At 36.9% G+C, this 20453-nt stretch overlaps 1 protein-coding gene across 2 annotated transcripts in view; it reads left to right on the top strand.

The window, feature by feature from the left end:
* The first annotated feature begins 691 nt into the window (after positions 1-691).
* Positions 692-20453, top strand: part of SLC6A15 (solute carrier family 6 member 15) — a 41879-nt gene continuing 22117 nt past the window's right edge. Inside the window, exons 1-2 of one of the 2 annotated variants that reach the window (XM_037513917.2) lie at positions 692-870; positions 16710-17169. In XM_037513917.2, the coding sequence (XP_037369814.1) occupies positions 16881-17169 (289 nt within the window). In that variant the 5' untranslated portion in view covers positions 692-870; positions 16710-16880. Of the gene's footprint in view, positions 871-1938; positions 2043-16709; positions 17170-20453 lie in introns of those variants that run through there. The other variant, XM_037513918.2, reaches the window with a different exon arrangement.

Consider the following 20453-nt stretch of genomic DNA (forward strand, 5'->3'; position numbering starts at 1 on the left):
CCAGAACCACTGAGCGCTATCTGACCATCCTTTGACAGCGAAGTAGATGCCCAGAGTGCTTTTCTTTTGCAAGAAATGTAAATGGCCGGCTTGGAGAGGAAGCCAAGAAAAAGGTTGTGAGGGATACCCACTTCCTCTAGTCCGGTTACTGACTCTCCAAGAATGTTTAAAGGGTGCGAGGTAGGACCAATTCCATTGTTATCCTGGAGGAGACAAAGGGTGGGGGGAGTCTGGGGTGGGGGCCGGGTTTAGGGGAGGGGGAGTCTGGTGCCCATCCTTGACAGGATGGCAAGGGGTAATTTGTTTTGCTTTAGCTTTGGAACGGGATTCCCCCGTCCGGGTCTACTCTGCCCTCGCCCAGCCGGGAGCTGAAACCCTGCGGGCAGCCGCAGCGGCCTCTGCGTCAAGGGACAGAGGGGCGGGGAAGTGCGGCGCCCAGCCCAGCGACCTGGCTCCCTGCGCCCTCCCGCCCCCAGCCTCCCGCAGCCTCCCGGTCTCCCCGCAGCCTGTCGGCGGCCGCGGCACGGGCGGGCCCGGCACGTGGGAGCTTCCGTCACACCCTCACTCTTACACACACACACACACACACACACACACACACATACACACACCCGCGCGCACGCACCCGCGCGCGCTGCATCCCGTGCTCCTTCCCGGCCGACACACAGGCGCGCGCGAGTCTCTCCCTGCCAACCCGCAGGGCAGCGACCCTCTCCACCCAGCCCCCGGACCCGCCCTTGGCTGGCAGACGACTGTCCAGACTCCCCCGTCGGGCCTCTGTCGCCGCCAGCTGGACCCGACCCTTGGGTGCCCGCAAATTCTGTCGGGACTTGGAAGCGGTTAGAGGCGTCGGGTCAAGACACACTAACGGTAAAGACTCGCTGCAGCGCTCAGGGCGCGGGTTGGGGTAGGGTGGGGACCGTCCTGAGCTGCCCAGGATCCCGGGATCAGGGGACGCGAGCGCATTGGATGGATGGATCCTCTGAGGACTCGGGCCAGGCGAGGTCAGGGTGGCTTCGCGGAAAGGGGAGCGAGAAGCTGGACTCTGCCCGCGACCCTCCGGGTTCTGCAGCGCGCACTTGTAGGCGCAATCGGGGGGAGCGGGGCGGCGTGTAGGGGGAAGCACATGGGTCGGAACGTGCCGCCATCCTGCCTTCTTGTCGTGGAAATTGCCCGCAGCATCCCCGAGAGACTAGTCAGTCATTCCCCTGGCAAGTCCGGGTGGGCTGAAGGGTGGGGCCCGACTGGGGCGAGTCCGAGAGGAAAGTTGGGAGGGTCCGGGCGGCTAGGGGCGCTGCGGAGATTCTGGGTGAGTTGGGAGCTCATCCTCCTGAGAGTGGGCGATGGGGCGGGGAGAGGAGCCAGCCTCTTTCTCCAGGCGCTCCTGGTGGCTTTGCAACTACCGGAGGCGACTGTCGTAGTCAGAGCGTTTGCACGTTCCGTGTTGCCTGAGGCACCTGTGATAAACGGTCCTAAGTGGGCCTGTGGCCGCGCACCGGGCACGTGGCTACCGAAGAACGCCCAGCGAGTATAATTCTGCGCATCCAGGAACCTGATAGTGTGGCCGTGAGGGTGGTGGTGCAGGGGGGAAGGCATCAATAAAGGGGGGAGGCCGTTTCTAGGTTTCATCCACTAGGCTTGGCCTGGGCAGAGGGCAGTTCTGCATAGTGCAAGAGTCTTTGAGTCCCAACCTGCAGGCAAAACGGCCTCATGAATATGCATGACTCAAAACACCCCGGGCATCCTGGAGATGGGGGTGACCAACGGGCCGCAGCAGTCGCAGGGGCGGGAATTCTTTTCCGTTGGGGTAGAGAAGAGGCGCTAGGCGCGCGATCGCGCACCCCGAAACGCCCAGGATCGCGCTCCCCACGGGCTGGCTTCCCGGCTCCCATTGCATCGTCCTCCCTCGCTGGCTAACGCTGGAGTAAGACGGGGCGGGGTCCGCACTCGAGCGCGGTGACGTCTGCAGTGTTTGGGTGCTTATGCAAATGAGACTGCGACCGTTTCTCGCCGTCCGACCGTTTCTCTTCCAGGTCTTAAAGGTAGAACGGGTCTTACTCAGCCTCGTTTGTGTGGTTCTCTAGCCAGAAGCACGGGAGGGGTGGAGGGTTTGCTTTAGGTACTACCTTGGGGCTCCTTCGCCCATTTTTTTTAAAGCTATTTTATGTTTATCGATGCCTGATTACTGTCCCCGAAACCTGGAACAATTTGTTTCCGAAAATATGTTCTGCAAAAGCAACCCCATGGAGCTCCTGACCCCACCTGGCCTCATTTCTGCAAGAATCGTGCTAAGATAATAGACTTGCTTTTGTCTTAGGCGCCTAGTATTGGCCTTAACTTGTCGTCAGTGCTTAAATACTTGATGGATTGAATTTTTCTTGACTGTATTTCATTAAATTCGGCGTATTTGACCATCAGAATTGTGTGAGTGCCTTTTCTATCCACATGATCAGATATCCTTGTGTATGTTGGAGTAAAATATATTATCCCACCAAATTTAAAATTGAATTCATTTGACCATTCCTTCCAAGGGAAACAGTGTTTCTACAGGAAGACAGGAATTTAACACTATTTGGAAAGGAAGATAATCTCTTACTGTTTGTTGACATTAATCTTCGGTTGCATAGTTTTATACTTGATTCAATTACTTCATACTTCCAAAATGTATGACTCAAGATACAGTATTTTAATAGCATTACCAAAGGCATTGATACGTTTTTTAGGAAATAAGTGTTGTTTGCCCAAGTGGTCTTAAAGGGTTCAGGCTGCTATAACAATATCAAACTGGGTGGCTCATCAATAACAAATTTATTTCTCACAGTCTGGAGACTAGGACTTTCAAGACCAAGGTAATGGTAGAAGCGTCTGGTGAAACCAGCTTCCTTGTACATAAGTGGGATTTTCTGGCTGTGTCTTCACATGGTGAAAGGGGCTAGTTTTCTGAGGTCTCTTTTATTACCCACCCCCAAAAGCTCCACCTTAAAATACCACCATCTTGGGGTTAGTGGTTCAACATATAAACCCAGAGGTGAGTGGGACACAAACTTGTAGCACATAGCAAATAATGATGTTTTAAGTTTGGATAATAGCTATTTGGGATACCAATAGTGAGATAAGTTATCTTAGTTGTCAATTATTGAACTTTTAAAATAAGAATAAATGCTAAAACCTACACACTATCCTTAACCAATGACCACAGTTTAAATTTTACTCTGTGCATCTTAGAAAATATGCCTAGCCTATCATAAAATAAGTTTTGTGTGTAAGCAAGTAAGAAATTCACATTTTTAAGGTATAAGAGTCTATATAAGATTCTATATATTTTTAAGCTATAAGATTATACTATATACAATGATTATTACTTTATACAACTATTACTATATTATTTTATACAATTCTTTATTACCATAGACAATGATTGGACATACTAATACATTCCTAAACAGAATAGATTTTAAAATAGTTTCTGAGCTGATGACATTGTTAACAAAGATCCTTGGGCATATGTATGAAAACATTAAAGGTTACAAGGCAGGAATCTTTAAATTTGTTTACAGTTTATTTTATAACTTAAAATGAAGTCCTGACTATTCTTCTCAAAGTAATTGGTACTAGTTTATTGATACTAGCTGTACTAGTTTATCTTCTTGTCATTTATGCTAATGACAAGTCCTTGGAGCTTTAACATGGTTTTAAATGCACAGTATTGCCTCGTATAGTATAGTTGTTTTCATTCCTGAAGATTATTTTCTGTGTTTAATATGCTAAGGTGCTTTCACATAAGATTAATTGCTTGTGATCTTTGAATAGTTTGCTTACCCTGGGAGCTTTTTAACCTATCAGATAACTGTACTGCTGAAAGCAAAGGGAAACAGTCTCAATGCATTGCTTGTGATAGTACATATTGACACAACTTTTATAAAAGGTTATTTGGCAATATTTATCAAAATTATAAAAACACATGACCTTTGATCAAGCAGTTCCACTTCAAGGAATTTAAAGATGTGCAAATGCCAGATATATACAGAAATGACCTAAATATATAAGCTCATTCATGCTTATAATATTTAAAAACAACAGCACTAACACATTGAACATACAGCAAAAGTTGAAGATTTTTTTAAGTGAGAAACTAAGATGTGGAATTATGCATATAGTGTCAGTGTGAAAACAAGCAGGTTAAATAGATGGGGAGAAAACACATTAACTTGAAGATACATATTAACTTCATTATAAACAAATTATATAGAGGACATAGGTGATTTATAGATAGGGAGGTAGGGATGGAACTCATTTACTGCGAGAAAAGAGGGGGAAGATGTTTTATAATCAATGCCCTTAATGCCATTAACTATTCAAAATAAAGATTAAAATTATTCTAAAGCAAAAACAACTGCAGATAAGCACCTCTTGGAGCACAATAATCTAGGCACCAAATGCTGTCAAAATAATGGGTTAGGGCCTCCCCTGGTGGCACTGGGCTGCGAAGCTGCCCACAGCCTCTGTAGTGCCAGTTTGATCCCCACCGGCCTCCTCAGAGCAACCCACATTGTGAGCAGACCTCTCCTGTCTCATCCACTGCTCCCCTCAGCAGTGTATTTTGTCAGTCTGCCTGTTCTGTTCCCTGCTCTGTCTCTGGTGAGTCCTCTCACCCTCCTGTGCACCTGGTCTGTACCCCGGTTCTTGTATAAATAAATACATCTTTAAAAAAATGGGTTAAACATCAATGGGTATTTCAGCTTCATGATTTTGTAGTATCTGACTTATAAGCAGGTTTCCCATTTTTAATATTCTTAGTAATAAAATTATGCTAAAACAACAGATGAGATTTAGTGGATTCACTAAATTTAGCCAATTATTTCAGCATAAAATGCATTTGTGGGAGGGTGGAGAGGGGGGATTAGGGTCAAAATAAGTGGGGGTGGGAATTGTATGGGGAATATAACCAAGATAAAAGTGCATACATTGTGCAAAAAATGAAAAATGATGTAAAATTTATATAAAATTTCAAAAAACAAAAATTAATATGTGAATTAAAAATAAAATAAAATGCATTTGTTTTAGTAAGCTGAGAGTTTTTTTACTTTTTATCAGAATATTCATATTTAGATAGTGTCAAGTTATAGAACAGTTCCATCACTTTTAGGATTGCTATTAATCACAAGCACTTCACTCTTGCCCCAACCCCTCCTTAGCTGCTGGCAACCACTAATTTGTTCTTCATGTTTATTATTTTGTAATTTCAAGAATGTTATACTAAGAAAAATTCTCTGTAGAGTCACCCAAGATGTGTGGATCAGTAGTTTGTTTTTACATCTGAGTAGTATCCCATGATTTGGACAAACCAAAGTTTGTCGAACCACTCCATTGAATGGCATCTGGGTTTTCACTTTCGGGTTATTATGAGAGTAAAACCTCAGTGAACATTCATGTACATGATTTCTACAATATAAATTTTCATTTTTTTTAGGAAAAATACACAGGATTGCAATTGCTGAGTTAGAGGGTAATTGCATATTTATTTTTCTACAGAACTGTACTAGTTTATCTTCTTAACCCCAGTGTATGAATGATCCAGCTTCTTTGCATCCTTGCCAGAATTTTGTTATCACTATATTCTGATAGCATGTAGTGACATCTCTGTGTAATTTTAATTTTCATCTTCCTAATGACTAATAAATTTGAACCTCATTTTTTATGCTCATTTGCTAGCAAAACATCATTTTTAATGAAATGTCCTTTTTGTCCTTTGCCCATTTTCTAAATTGTTTTTTAACTATTGAGTTTTATAAGTCCTGTATGTATTTTAAATACTATTCTTCTGTCACATATGTGATCTGCAAATATTTTTTCTCATACTCTTTATCATTTTCATTTTCTTAATAGGTTCTTTTACAAAGTAAAAGCTTTTAATTTAGAAATTCATGATTTGATGGGTTCTGCTTTTGGTATGTTAGAAACTGGTTAGTTTTAGGTCTCAAAGATTTCTGATGACTTATTTCTAAAGTTTTATGTTTATAATTAAACTCATGATTCATTTTGAATTATTTTTTATAAGGTTTGAGGTAATTGAGGTTATATTTTCGCTTAGGGTGGGTCTAAAACCAGTTTTGAAAGGGTTATCCTTTTACTTTTGGAATGGTTTTTGCAACTTTGTCAGAAATCAGTTGGGCATATTTGTGTGGGCCTATTTCTGGATACGTTCGTCTGTTCCATTGATCTGTGTGTCTGTCCTGCTAATCTCACATACTCTTCTTATTGTGGCTATATAATAAGTTCTGAAATCAGGTAGAGTTATTTTTATAACTTCGTCCATCTGTTTCAACATCGTTTTAATTTTCAGCCTTTTCATGTAAATTTTAGAGTAATCTTATCTATATCTATTAAAAATCTTTGCTGGTGCTTTGATAGGATTTGTATTAAATCTGCATATCAGTTTAGAAAGATTGACATATTTACTATGTTGAGTTTTCTAATTCATGACATGGAACATCTGTCCATGAATTTTATCAGCACTTTATAGTTTTCAGTACAAAAATACTGTTCATATTCTGTAGGTTCCTTGAGGTTTTCATGTCGACACTTAGAACATCTATAAATGCAGGACATTTTCTTTCTTCTTGTCCTATCTTCATGCTTATTTTTCCTTTCCTTTCCTTTCCTCTTGTACTGATTAGAACTTGGAGTACTAAGTTGAATAAAGTGTGATAGTGGACATTCTTACCTTGTTTCTGTGATTGAGGGAAAGTCAGTCTATCACTGGCAAATACAATCTCAGTTACACTTTTTTTTGTAGATGTTTATCAAGTTGAGAAATTTCCTTTTTTCCTATTTTTGACAGTTTTTAATCTTAAATGGATGTTGAATTTTTATCAGATGCCTTTTCTGAATCAGTTATATGGTCATGTGATTTTTTATGTTTAGTACATTGATTTTGAATTTTGACCCAACTTTGTATACCTAGAAGAAATAACACTGAGTCCTGATATATAATTCTTATTATATATTACTGAATTCTACTTTTTAATATTGTGTTAAAGAAATAGTTCTGTGTCTATATTCATGAGGGATATAGATATAAAGATTTTGATACTGTCTTTGTATGGTTTTGGTGTCAAAGTAACACTAGCTTCATGAAATGAATTGTGTTCTATTATCTTCTATTGGCTGGAAGAGATTGCAAAGAGTTGATGTTAATTCTTCTTTAAACATATGGTAGGATTCTTTAGTGAAATGTCTAGACTTGACTTCTTTTGTCAAGATTTTCAAATGATGCATTTGAGTTTTTTACTAGGTATTGGGCTATTAAATAATTTGCATCATATTGGACAAATTGTGGTAGTTTTCATTTACCAAGGAAATGGTTCATTTCATTCTAAGTTGTCAATTTTATGAATTCAGAGTTTTTGCTAGTATTCTCTTATCATTTTGATCATTTCTTTCATTTCTGATATGCAAAATGCCCTAAACATAACTCTGACCATATGGAACTTTATATAAGACTAACTAAATGTTTATTTCAAGGTTAATATTTTTATCTTGTGGATAAAAGAAATTTACTGCATGTATTTAAAAAGCTAATCTAATCCCTTCTACACAGGTTTAGTTCCATCCTATTATAAAAAGTTTCTTGAACAATATCTTAAATTTCAGTAAAGTACAGCTGATCCTTGAACAATGCAGGTTCAAGGACACTATAAATTTTGAATCCCCAAAACTTAACTATTAATTGCCTGCTGTTAACTAGAAGCCTTACTAATAACAGTTGATAAATGCACATTTTGTATGTTAGTGTATTATATACTATATTCTTATAAAAGAATCATAGAGGAAAGAAAGAAAGTCATAAGATATCATTAAGAAAGTCATAAGATAGAATACTTATACAGTATTGTACCATTATTATCAATAATATAAGTTTACATGATTTGTTTACAAGAAAATCCCCATGTAATTGAACCCACACAGTTCAAATCTGTGTTATTCAAGAGGCTCAGTGTTTATATTTTAGTTAAATTCAATAAATATTCAATTTATCTTCTCCACAGGCAAATGGTTTCAGTTGTCTACTGCTACACAACAAGTCATCCTAAAACATTGTGACTTAAAATACAATAACTACTTAGTGTGTCTTATTATCTTATGTGTTGGGTGAACTCAGCTGGGTGCATTATCTGTGCCAGTTGATATTAACTAGCACTTTAACTAAGATTAGAATAATAATTCTTTTGACTTATGCCTGGAGCATCATCTCAGATTGCTGAACTCTAATCAGTGAGACAGAATCCATCTAATTAAGTGAGACAGAATCCCTCTCTCTCTCTCTCTCTCTCTCTCTCTCTCTCTCTCTCTCTCTCTCTCTCTGATTCATATTGTCTCTGGTTTCCAAAAGAGTGAAAGCAGAAGCTGCCAGGATTTTTCATGCTTACTCTTGGAACTTGCATTGTGTCACTTCTGAATTCTCTACTGGTCAAAGCAAATTCAAGGTCAGACCAGAATCAAGACAAAGAGTCATAGACTATATCTTCTAATGGAAGGTAGCAGTTATTTGTAGCATTAAGAAGTAGTGTTAACATTTATTTTTGCAAACAATCTATTACAGGAACTCACTAGGAAGGATCATACTTTGCACTAAGATGATAAATAAAATATAAGCACTTTCAAATTCATTTTTCATAAGACACAATAATGCAATAATATAAATAAGTGTGATATGATAGTATATGCCTGTGGTAGGTTGCCAGTAGTTCATCTACCTCCTAATCATGGGCATTTGTGAATGTTACCTTACTTGGAAAAAGTCTTTACTGACATAATTTGAGGTGAAGAGATTATACTGGAATATGCAGATGGGCCCTACATGCCATCACACATGTCATTAAATGAAAGAGACAGAGGAGATTAGGTCACATAGAATAAGAGGGGGCATTGTGAACATTAAGGAAGAGGTTGGAGTGATGTGGCTACAGGTGAAGGAATTAGGCAGCTCCTAGAAGGTAGAAGAAGCAAGCAAGAGATTCTTCCCTGGAGCCTCCCGAGATAGTCCAGACCTGCTAATACCTTGACTTTGGTTCTCTGAAACTGATTTTGGATCTTTGGTTCTAGAACTTTGAAAGAAAAAAATCTTCTGTGGTTTGAACTCATTAAATTTGAAGTAACATGTTACTGTGGCCTCAAAAAGTGTGTATAATGTCTAAATCTGAGGGACTCTCATTAATAACATTTTAAGGGTGTAAAAAATATTTTTTCTTGATATTCTCCTATGTTTCTCTTGCTGTTGGAGACGAATTCACAAAGACACCACCCAAGTCAATGTCGTGGAATGTTTTGCCTATAACATTTGAAACCTCCTCCCCTTCAAAAAGGAAACCTATCAGTGGTTCATAGAAATCAACAAAAAATACATTTCAATTCATGGAAATTGCTTTATAATTAATTTTTAAATAATTGCAAGCTCACAGGTAGGTGCAAAGAGAGAGCCAGTGCATCCTTCATCTTAGTCCCCTAAGTTACAATCTTGTCTGAAAGTACATACAGTGCAGTATCTAAACCAGTGTATTGATAGTGCTAAAGTCCATAGAGCTTTTTCAGATAATGTAGTCATTTTCTGTGTTTGTGAGTGTGAAGTACTTAGCAATTTTATCAAATGTGCAGCTTCATGTAACCCTCACCACAATGAAGATACTAAATGATGCCATCCATCTTACAAGATTCCCTTCAATACCCTTTTATAGCACACCCACCTGCCAACCTCTCTTCAGCTCTACCATTATGTTATTACACAGATGCTGTAAAATAAAATGAATTCATGAAATATGTATCCTTTTGAAATTGGCTTTTTTCCCCATTGAGCATTATTTCCTTGAGCTTCACCCAATTCGTTGCAGGTGCCAATAGTTCTTTCCTTTCTTTTGCTGATTTTGCATTATGTGTATTAGTTTATTTAACCATGAACCACTGAAGGACATTTAGGTATTTTTGAGGTTTTGACTATTACAAATAAAGCTGACATGAGCATTAATGTGCAAATGTCTGCTTGAAAATAAGTTTTTATTTCTTTCGGCACCAAAGAGTACAAGTTTTTAGTCACTATGATGACACTATTAGTATTAAAAGGAACTGCCAAATATTTTTTAGAGTGACTGTACTATTTTATATTAAAAATATATTGTGGTTTTTTTTAGGTAATAATGATTTACAACATATCTCTTTAGGTGCGTATCACAAAATCATACCCACCACCAAAAACACATGTACTCTTCCACCATAATTCATTGGGTCCCTCTCCCCTTTTCTCCCTGTGGCCACTTGGCCTCCTTCCTCAACTATTTTACATTTCATTAGAAATATGTGATTGCTCTTTACATTCTTATGAATATTTGGTGATTTTACTTTTGTTTTTAAATTTTGCCCTTTTGGGCAAACCATATTATAAAATGTAAGTTATGACTTATTTTATTATTTATAAAAATTGTTTCCTCCTTTTAATTTTATTTTTTGAAAGATTTATTTATTTATGCATACAAGAGTTGGGGTACAGGCCAGAGATACGGGAGGTGAGAGGATTCACCAGAGACAGAGTGGGGAACAGAACAGGCAGACTGACTGAAATACACTGCTGAGGGGAGCAGCGGGTGAGTCAGGAGAGGTCTGCTGTGCCATGTGGGTTGCTCCCTGGCTGGGGATCAAACTTGTGCTGCAGCAGTTGCCGATATCGTCATAGGTTGCGTCTTAACCCCTTGTGCTACCAGGAAGGCCCATGTTTCTTCCCTTGTAATATGCTCTGTTATTTTTATCTTTTTGCTTAATGCAAATTTCATGTAAAGGGGGATATAATATACGAAATGAATTTTTTTTAAAGTCTTTTTTTTTTTTTAAAGATTTATTTGTTTATTTATACAAGCATTGGGTACAGTCAGAAGCGCGGGAGGGTGAGAGAATTCACCAGAGCCAGAGCGGGGAGCAGAGCAGGCAGAAGGACCGAAGTACACTGCTGAGGGGAGCAGCGGGTGGCAGGAGAGGTCTGCGCGCCATGTGGGACCCTCCTTCGGTGGCCAGGGAGCAGCCGGGGATGGAACCCAAACCGGTGCTGCAGAGGCCTTGGGCAGCCTCGCAACCCAGCACTCAACCGCTGCGCCACTGGGGAGGCCCTACAAAATGAATTTTTAAACAGAATTCTATATTGTTGAAAATTTTGTATTATGTATCAAGATTATAACATCAGTATTTTATCAATGCTCTTACTTTTTTCTTTGCAGTTATTCCTTAACTGCATATATTTTTCTTAATATTTTTCATTTTACCTTGGGTGTTGTGATATGAGTCAACACTTTCTTTTTATTCAGATAGTCTTTACTTATGACTCTGTATATTAGAATTAGAAAAATAGATTTCATCTGAATCCATAATGAATTTCAAATTTAATGTTCAGAATTGGTGCATAGTTAAAAACATTAGGTAAAATTTGAGCTTGTCCAAGTCAGTGTGATTAGTTATTATTGCTCTAGTATATTAAGCTGGTGGCAAATGCCAATATTTTGCCAGTGCAGGCATGTCTGTTTGAATCATCTCTCATCTCTAAAATGCAAGTGCCTGCTTGTTATTTTAGGTCTTTGCACAGTTTTTCTAGAAATGCTAATTAAAATTTAATAATGTAATTTCAAAAGAAGTATAATAGTTTAGAAGCTAAAAAGTCTTGAAAGATGGAATGAGAAAGACACAATACATCAGGTTAACTCTATAGGGAAGATATTAGCAAGGCTGATAAAGACAAAAGCAGAGAAAAACCTATTGCCAATATCAGGAATAAAAAATGGGATCTGATTATAAACATCCTACAGATATTTAAAAAGCTACAGAATATTATGAGTCACTTTATGTCAATAAATTTTGCAACTTAGGTGAAATGGATAAATTCTTCAGAAAACACAACTCACCACAAGAAAAAAAAAAAAAACCTCTAAGTAGCTGTATTATCAGTGAAATAGATTGAATTTTTAATTAAACATATTTCTCAAAAGAAATAGGCAGAGATGGTTTTATTGATGGGTGCTGCCAAACATTTAAAGAAGAAATGAAATGAATCCTACATAAATTCTGTCCGAAAATAAAGAAACCATGTCAAATTCCTTTCAAGCTCACCAAAACCAGAGACGCAAACTACAAGAAAAGATTTTACAGACTCACATCCCCAAGAATATATGTGAAGAGATCCAAAGTATTAACAAATTGGTTCCAGTTATATATTCCAAATGCAACACATTGTGACCAAGTGGATTTTATCCCATAATGAAAGATTGGTTTACGATCTAAATCAATCAACGTAGTACTCTAAATTAACTGAATAAGAAGTTATGATCCTAATGAAGGGAGAGAGTATGTGTCAAAATTTAAGTTATTCATGATTCAAAATAGAAATACCTCATTAAAGTACAAATTAAAAAGAAACTGCTCTAAACTGGTAAAGGCATCTATGAAAAATCATAATAATTGTATCTAGTAAAATAATGAGTACTTTACCAATAACATGAGACATAGACGAGGATGTCAATGCTTAGCATTCTGTTCACAATTTTAGTGGGTGCTTCTAGACTGTACAATGTCAAGAAAAATAAATTAAAGGTAAATAAGTAAGAAACAGTCTCCTTATGTCATGACCTGCACTCTTTAGTAGTATCTAACAATGCTTGTGTTCTCATTGTATAGTTCCTTTAGCAACTTTGTTAGATTAATTTGGGGTATTTGATTCTTTTGAAGCATTTATTGTTTGTTTATAAAAATACAACAGATTTTTATATGTTGATTTTGGAAACTGCCACTTTCCCTTTCATTTCTATACTGGATTCTCTCCTAATATTTTCCTGTATCTCATAATCAGTCACTTAACTCTTCCTGTTATCTTTTATATTGTTTTCTTTGAGAGAGAGAGAGAGAGAGAGAGAGAGAGAGAGAGAGAGAGAGAGAGAGAGAGAGAGAAGGAAGAAAGTTTTTCATATAATAGTTTTATAATGAAATCCCAAAGTTACTAATTTCCTCATGAGCAAATGCCCAGCCATCCAGGCTCCACTGGAAGTGAAACTTCTGAGGCTTGAAAGCTTACCACAAGTCTAAGGAACATTCTGGAAGGAAACCACAAGAAAGGGGTTAGGAAGTTCCCAAAGAACTGGGACATGTCAAGAGAATGGCTGTCATTGTCTCTTCCAAGGAGCAGGAACTCCTCTCACCCCTCTCCCATGTTTCCCTTCCAAGGGTTTATACATGTTTACACACACACACACACACACACACACTCGTTTCCACTGTCATCTTCTTTTCTCTTCTTCATGTGTGTTTCCTTTTTATATATCCACTTCACTCCTTCCTAGCTACCTCTTCCCATTCAGGAAGCATGATTCATGGCATACTAGGACTTTTAGTCCAAGGCAGCTGCATGTAAATGGGGGTGTGAGGAGTAGGGTGGGTGCTCATTAACTCTACTGCAGTGCTCCTCCTCCCTTTTTGGAGATGCATTCTCTAACAGTTCTATCCCTTCAATTCTCTATTACAGTGGTTTTCACCCTTTTGGTAGAGAGCCAATAAATGTGTTGGGTTTTACAGTCCATTTAAAGTGATTATATTGTAGCATAAAATTAGCCATGGGAAATATGTAGATGTATGGGCATAGCTTTGTTCCAATAAAATTTTACTTACAAACTCAGACAACAGGTCATATTTGACTCACTCACGGGCAATACTTTGTTGACCCCTTTTCTTGAATATCTGTTGTGCAGTTGTGGAATAGAAGATCCTTACTAATAATAATGAGGAGAGGTAATGCAAATTCTATTGTAGGTGAAGTGCAGTAGATGGTATCTTGTTTCAGAGTTGACAATCACAAGAATGAATTGGCAGTTATTTGATGGTGCTATTGTCTGTGACTCTTAAACTACTGATATTTTATCCCCTTCTATGGTACACCTTCCTGGACTTTCCTGTTTCATTTTTACTTCTAATTCCCAGATTTAGCAAAAGTAATGAACTTCTTTCATAGTGGTATTTTATTCTCTTTTTAAATCTATGCCTGTGATCTGTTTTATTAGTTAAGTTCTTCAGTTAAATTTTTGAAATTCATAAAAAAATTTCATTAAAAAAATTCAAGTCTTGGGCCTCCCTGGTGGCGCAGTGGGTTGAGCACAGTGCTGTGAAGCTGTCCACAGCCTTTACACCGTGGGTTCAATTCCAGGCCAGCCACGGAGATGCCCACATGGTGTGGCCGACCTCTCCTGTCGCGCCTGCTGCTCCCCTCAGCAGTGTATTTCCGTCAGTCTGCCTGTTCTGCTCCCCACTCTGTCTCTGGTGAATCCTTTCACTCTCCCGCACCTCTGACCTGTACCCCAGCTCTTGAATAAAAATAAATAAATCTTTAAAAAAATAAAAATTCAAATCTTGATAATTTTAATTTGGCCTCAGAATTGTTGTGCCTATACTAAATTTTAAAAAATTCATTCAGAAATTGTTATTTCTTTACACTTGACTGCATGCACCCTTTACACACAAAAAAGAATGACTTTAATGATGAGGATAGGGTCTTGGGGTAAAAAACAAAATGAAAAACCCAACCAAAAGTGTAATTATGCAAAATATTTGTAGTTATTACACAGTATTTTACTATCATACTTCCTTCCGTCTGTTCATCTGATAGACAAATTTATATATTGAGAACATGAGACCTAATAAAATAAAAAGTCTTCAAAATTGATTAAGAGCAAAAATACTTTTACCTCGCTACCTAAGACGTGCATGTTATTGTGGAAATTTCATTGTTAATTGCAGTCTCTTCCCATATTTTCCTACAACCCCCAGATAAGGCAGGAGGTGGGAAAGGGTAAGAAACAGAATGAGAAAAATAAACCATAAATTGTTATTTTACTTTTAAGATCATTAATGTACTATCACTTGTTTTCTTTGCTTATAATAGAAAAGGAGCTATAAATTCATGCAGACTTTTCAGAATCTTTTCTAATATGTTTAATTTTATAAAGGTTGCCTAGGATTATTGCATTATATAATCTCTGTGTGTTTATATATGTGTGTGTTTTTAGTTTAATATAGTTTTAATATTTATGACATAATGTTGCACTTAAATTTTGTTTATATTAGGCATTGATGTTTTTTTGTAGAAAATATTTTTAAACATAAACTTTACCAAAGGATATCCTATGGTAATTTGGTATGATTATTCACTGGATATGTAAAGAAAAAAAATCTTGTAGCTGTTTAGAAGGATGTTATTTTTCATTTTTTTTTTTTTTTTAATTTTCTAGAGGCATGTCTTATTTATTTATTTATTTATTGTTTGTTTGTTTGTTTGATACATGCACTGGGTACAGTCAGAAGCGTGGGAGGGTGAGAGAATTCACCAGAGCCAGAGCGGGGAGCAGAGCAGGCAGAAGGACCGAAGTACACTGCTGAGGGGAGCAGCGGGCGGCAGGAGAGGTCTGCACGCCATGTGGGACCCTCCTCTGGTGGCCGGGGAGCAGCCGGGGATCGAACCGGCTGCAGAGGCTGCGGGCAGCTTCGCAACCCAGCGCTCAACCGCTGCGCCACCGGGGAGGCCCTTATTTTTCATTTTTAAAAGTGTTTTTGCTTTGGTGTACTTTTCCCTGCAAAGATCAGATATATATATATGAGAAATACAACTGATAAATCATTAGGTCATGTTAAAGAATTTTATTAAGATAATAAATTAGAATATGGTGGGTAGTTTTTCTGACTTTTATATGAACCTAAGCACAGTTACATCAAAGAATTCCTTAATTCTTAGGATATAATTTCTAAAGTCTCCTCACTACAGTTTGAAGAGCAGCACTCATGTGTATTTTTAAAATAGACAAATTCTTGGTTTCCGGACCTGCCTTGCATACATGCTTGTTTTCTGTCTGAATAGAGAAAAGGATTTGAGCTATAACACACACAATTATAGAGAAAGAAAAAAATACCGAAATGATGCAGGGTTTTTCTTGAGTTGGGAATGTTCACACAAATACGAATTTTTATCACTTCCTGCATGTTAATGCTGTCCTTGTGATTGGTTGGGCCTCATTCCATTTCTGCCCAACTCTAAGGTCACTTTTAAACATTCTATTGTAATGGTGTTGGGTCACTGAAATTATGCAATGTAATAGAGGTTTTTTTTTTTTTAAACGGCACCTTCTCTATTACACATTAGCACCTTAAAAGCAAACACTGTATGTTTCATTAATATTTATATCTCAAGGTCACAATATCAAATAAGTGAATGGATGTGTACACAAATATAAGATATTCTGTATAAGACAGCCTCAGGATTGGCAAGTAGTAGTATATGTAGTTTTATAAGAGATATATTATGGGATGTACTTTAGTCAGAGAGGGGGAAAGGAAAAAAAAAGATTCACAGAATTTTAGTTACTAATGAATAGAATTTACATTATGCATTGGAGTATATCTGAGATCAAAGTAAACTTTTGCAAGAAGGGAAGAGTTAGCTAAAAGAAAATGTGTGTGAAGCTCACATATACTTTACAATTCTTGTACTTCTGGAAATATTAAGCTCTAAAAGACCAAGGGCAATCATAAGTTTTATACTCTGTAGAAAGAGATTTTGTAATGAAAGTTAGTAAGAGAGGACATTCTGTACCTTTAATATTAACATCTGTAAATGTTATTATTTTTCAATTTAAAATTTACAGGTATCTACAGATTGTTGCACATACAGATCCAGGATCCTTAAGCAATTACCACTTCGAGTCAAGGATTTACTTGATATTTTCTTTGGCCTTTATTTCATATCAAGTAACATTTTAAAAAGAATTAACACATTTGACATAAGGGAACAAAAAAAATACCACTAGTACTTTCCAATGCCTAAGAACAGCAAGGTGGTAAAAAGAGAATTAGATGATGAGGTTATTGAATCTGTCAAAGACCTTCTTTCCAATGAAGACTCAGCTGATGATGCTTTTAAGAAGAGTGAACTAATTGTTGATGTCCAAGAAGAGAAAGATCTAGATGCGGAAGAAGAATCTGAAGTCGAAGATGAAAGGCCAGCTTGGAATAGTAAACTACAATACATCCTGGCCCAAGTGGGGTTCTCTGTAGGTTTAGGGAATGTGTGGCGATTCCCGTACTTATGTCAGAAGAATGGGGGAGGTAAGTTTGATTTGTTTTGTTTTTAAATGATACATTACTGAGTAAATCACAACTGATTATGTCAGATAGCTCATGTTATTGCTATAGTCTTGTTATTTTAGTAGCAATGAATTTCATCGTCAAGCTAAGGAGACTCTTGGTGGATGTGTACTCACCTTTATTTCAAATTAGGTTTCCATAGCTGCAGATGTCTTTTTACTGACACTCAGTTACTCAAGGACTGGTTAAGGATAGTAGATTCTGGAATTCTTTCTGGGGATGCTATAAACAGCTCAAAATAACTGGCATTTCTAACAAATATTTCATCCCTTGTACCTGTCAGTTATTCTCTTTGGAGAAAAAAATAAAAGTGTGTGATATAAAACAATACTGGAAAAGAAAGAATTTTCTCTCTATGACTTATTAACTCTGAATTTTAAGTTGTCTCACTTCAAATAAGCAAAATGATTATAGAATGATTATAGAATGATTATAGCCTTCATATGCTGACCAGAACTTTTCTAGGAGAAGGGAGGTTACCAGATAATTAATATAATGCCAGACATTCTTCAGCCTCATACATATTTGGTTCCTAATTCTGTAGTGTTTGGAGATAGCATTCAGTTTAAAGAAATTAGCATCCTTAATTTTAATCAAAAATATCTGCATCATCACAATATTCTTGCTTTATAAATTTGTGCATATAACTGCCAAGAGTTATTTAGCAACAATTATTTAAAAAACTAAAAGAACAAAAAAGAGCTGAACAAAGGAATAAATCATTCATGAAAGGATGTAAGTGTACACGTGAACATATATATATACATGCATGGAATCTGTTAAAATAATTGTGACAAAAAAACAATCTACAATCTGCCTTTAGGCCATAAAGGATAGGAAGAATATTTTGGTATTGTGTGGCAGTTTGTGATAACTTTGCTAAGTGGACAAACATAATGGTGTTATTTTTTTGTGTGGTCATAACCAATGAAGTAACATAACTATTCATATGTGAAAGTTCTTCTTAGTCATTAAGAGATAAAAAGATAAGGTGTTGTGGTGACAAAATAGGTTTAAGATTTTGTTTAGTTAAGTCAACCAAGCATGAAACAAAAGCTTTAGAAAAAGTAGTGTTTGACAAATCTGCCTGAGCAGAATCAATGCATGAAGTCAGTGATGCACTATCCATAACTCCAGTAAAATTGTAGACTCCTTATGAATAACAATAAATGTGAATTACTTATCAAATAAGCTATACACTACCTTGCTTTTTGACTTTTTGGTTGAAAAGAAAACAACAGGCCCAAAATGGAGTCACTTATGTTAAGCCCATTAAGTCTTAATACCTAAACTGTGTGGTTTCAACCTCCCAATAGTTTCACCTTCCCTAGGAATGTAGTCTTAACTGATCAGTGGGGAAGTTTTTGGTCAGCACTAGTGAAGTAATTTTTTCCAATCCCAAAGAAAGATCAGGTAATCTTCCACGCAGCCTTTTCCATGCCACATTATTTTGTTACCTAAGGCTGAAATAATTCCCTCTTTTCTGATCTTGCCCTCTTTCAACCTATAAATTCTTTTCATTTTGTGCAACTTCTTGGAACTGTCTCCTACTTGCTAGATGGCATATTGCCTGTTTCATGAATCTTTTGATGAATCCTAAATTTACTTGGTTGGCTTTTTTTTTTTTTAATTTAACATCACAGATCTTCCATTTGCCAAGACTAGAGAAAGTGAATTCTGATTTTCAGATCTTTCCCCATAGAAGCTTACTGTTTATACTGTTATGGAAGAAGACTAACTTGGATATAAAAGTCAGGTTGCTTTCCATTTGGTATAATCTCTTTCTTGGTGGAGAACTTTCAAAGATTTCATATATAGTAATTAATTGCTAGCAAAAATAGCTCCTCATTTTCATTTGTAATGAAAGTCAAAATACCCAGTCAGGCTTTGTTTCCTCCCTTCCCATTATGAGTCCTGGAGAGTGGTATTGAGTTGATTATAAAATCTTACTTAGCTTTCTTATTTCAACATGTTTAAAAAGCACAAAGGACTGCACTCAACTTGCAGTAGAGCATCGAGCCTTCTGGGTATCTGAGTTAAATACCTAGCCAAATAGCTCAGGCTGTCTGCATCTTATTCATCACTCAAAGCATGTCATGAATACTAAAACTAAAAAGTAATAGACCCAATGTAAGTTGTTGGTCTAATGGTATTATGCTTAAAGCACAATGGTTAAGCTTAATAAGTGGTATAACATAGACATGACCAGTTAGGGTTTGAAGTTAATTGGACTCTTAAGCCTGGCTCATTCCCACACTAGACATGTAATCTTTCACAAATTAACTTATTTAGTCTGGCTTAGTTCCCATACCTGGAAAATGAGGGTAATGATGACACTTACCCCATTGGATTTTGGTAAGGAATAAAAGAGTAACTACATGTAACATATTTAGAAAGATGCCTGACAAGTAGTAAATGCTCAATTTTATTTTAGTTATGACTATTTTAATATGTATTATGTATTTTTGTTTTGTATATACTTTAGTATTTTTGGTACTCTAACTAGTGTTGGAGTAATGAAGTTAGAAAATAAGACTAAATTTCTAATAGCATACCATGAACACGTAACTGAGGAGAAACTCCCAACAAGTCTTGTCTTAATTCATTCTCTTTTTTCTAGTCATTCACAAACTTAATCCATTCATATGCTAGGATTTGATACAGGTATTAAAATACACTTTTACGCTTTTGGGAAACATTTTCAAGTGAGTAGTGTCTGAATATTATTAATCACATTAGAATTTTCATAATACTGTTATATAAGCTCATGATTACAAACACTTTTGTAGAATCAGCTCAAGCCTCAAAGACTGAAACTCAGATATAAGAAAATAGAGATTTTCTAAAGCCACTACATTAAAAGAAATTCTTGTACATTATCAATATTATAGATATATAAATGCTGAGATAAAAATATTATTAATATTTTCTTTTTCAGCAGAGTAACTTCCAGAACAATTTGAATAGCTTCCAAAACCTATCCAATAGCATTAAGTAGTTTTAACATGAAAAAATAAAATAAATGGTCTTTTGTTAAAAATGAAATTAGTGCCATCAATTACTTGACCTACTTGATTATCTGGCTAGACAAAACTCCAGAGAGTAAATTTGAATGTAGGAAGTCATTTTAGAGGTTATTTAATGATAATTTCCATATTTATTCTCAAAAATGAATTCACATTTTTACATTTTAACTTTTTAATGAATTAATAGTCTAATATTGTCATATTATTCAATATGTTTTA

The sequence above is a fragment of the Talpa occidentalis genome, unplaced genomic scaffold, assembly GCF_014898055.3.
Source record: "Talpa occidentalis isolate TD23 unplaced genomic scaffold, MPIMG_talOcc4v2.1 talOcc4.16, whole genome shotgun sequence".
Taxonomy (NCBI): domain Eukaryota; kingdom Metazoa; phylum Chordata; class Mammalia; order Eulipotyphla; family Talpidae; genus Talpa; species Talpa occidentalis.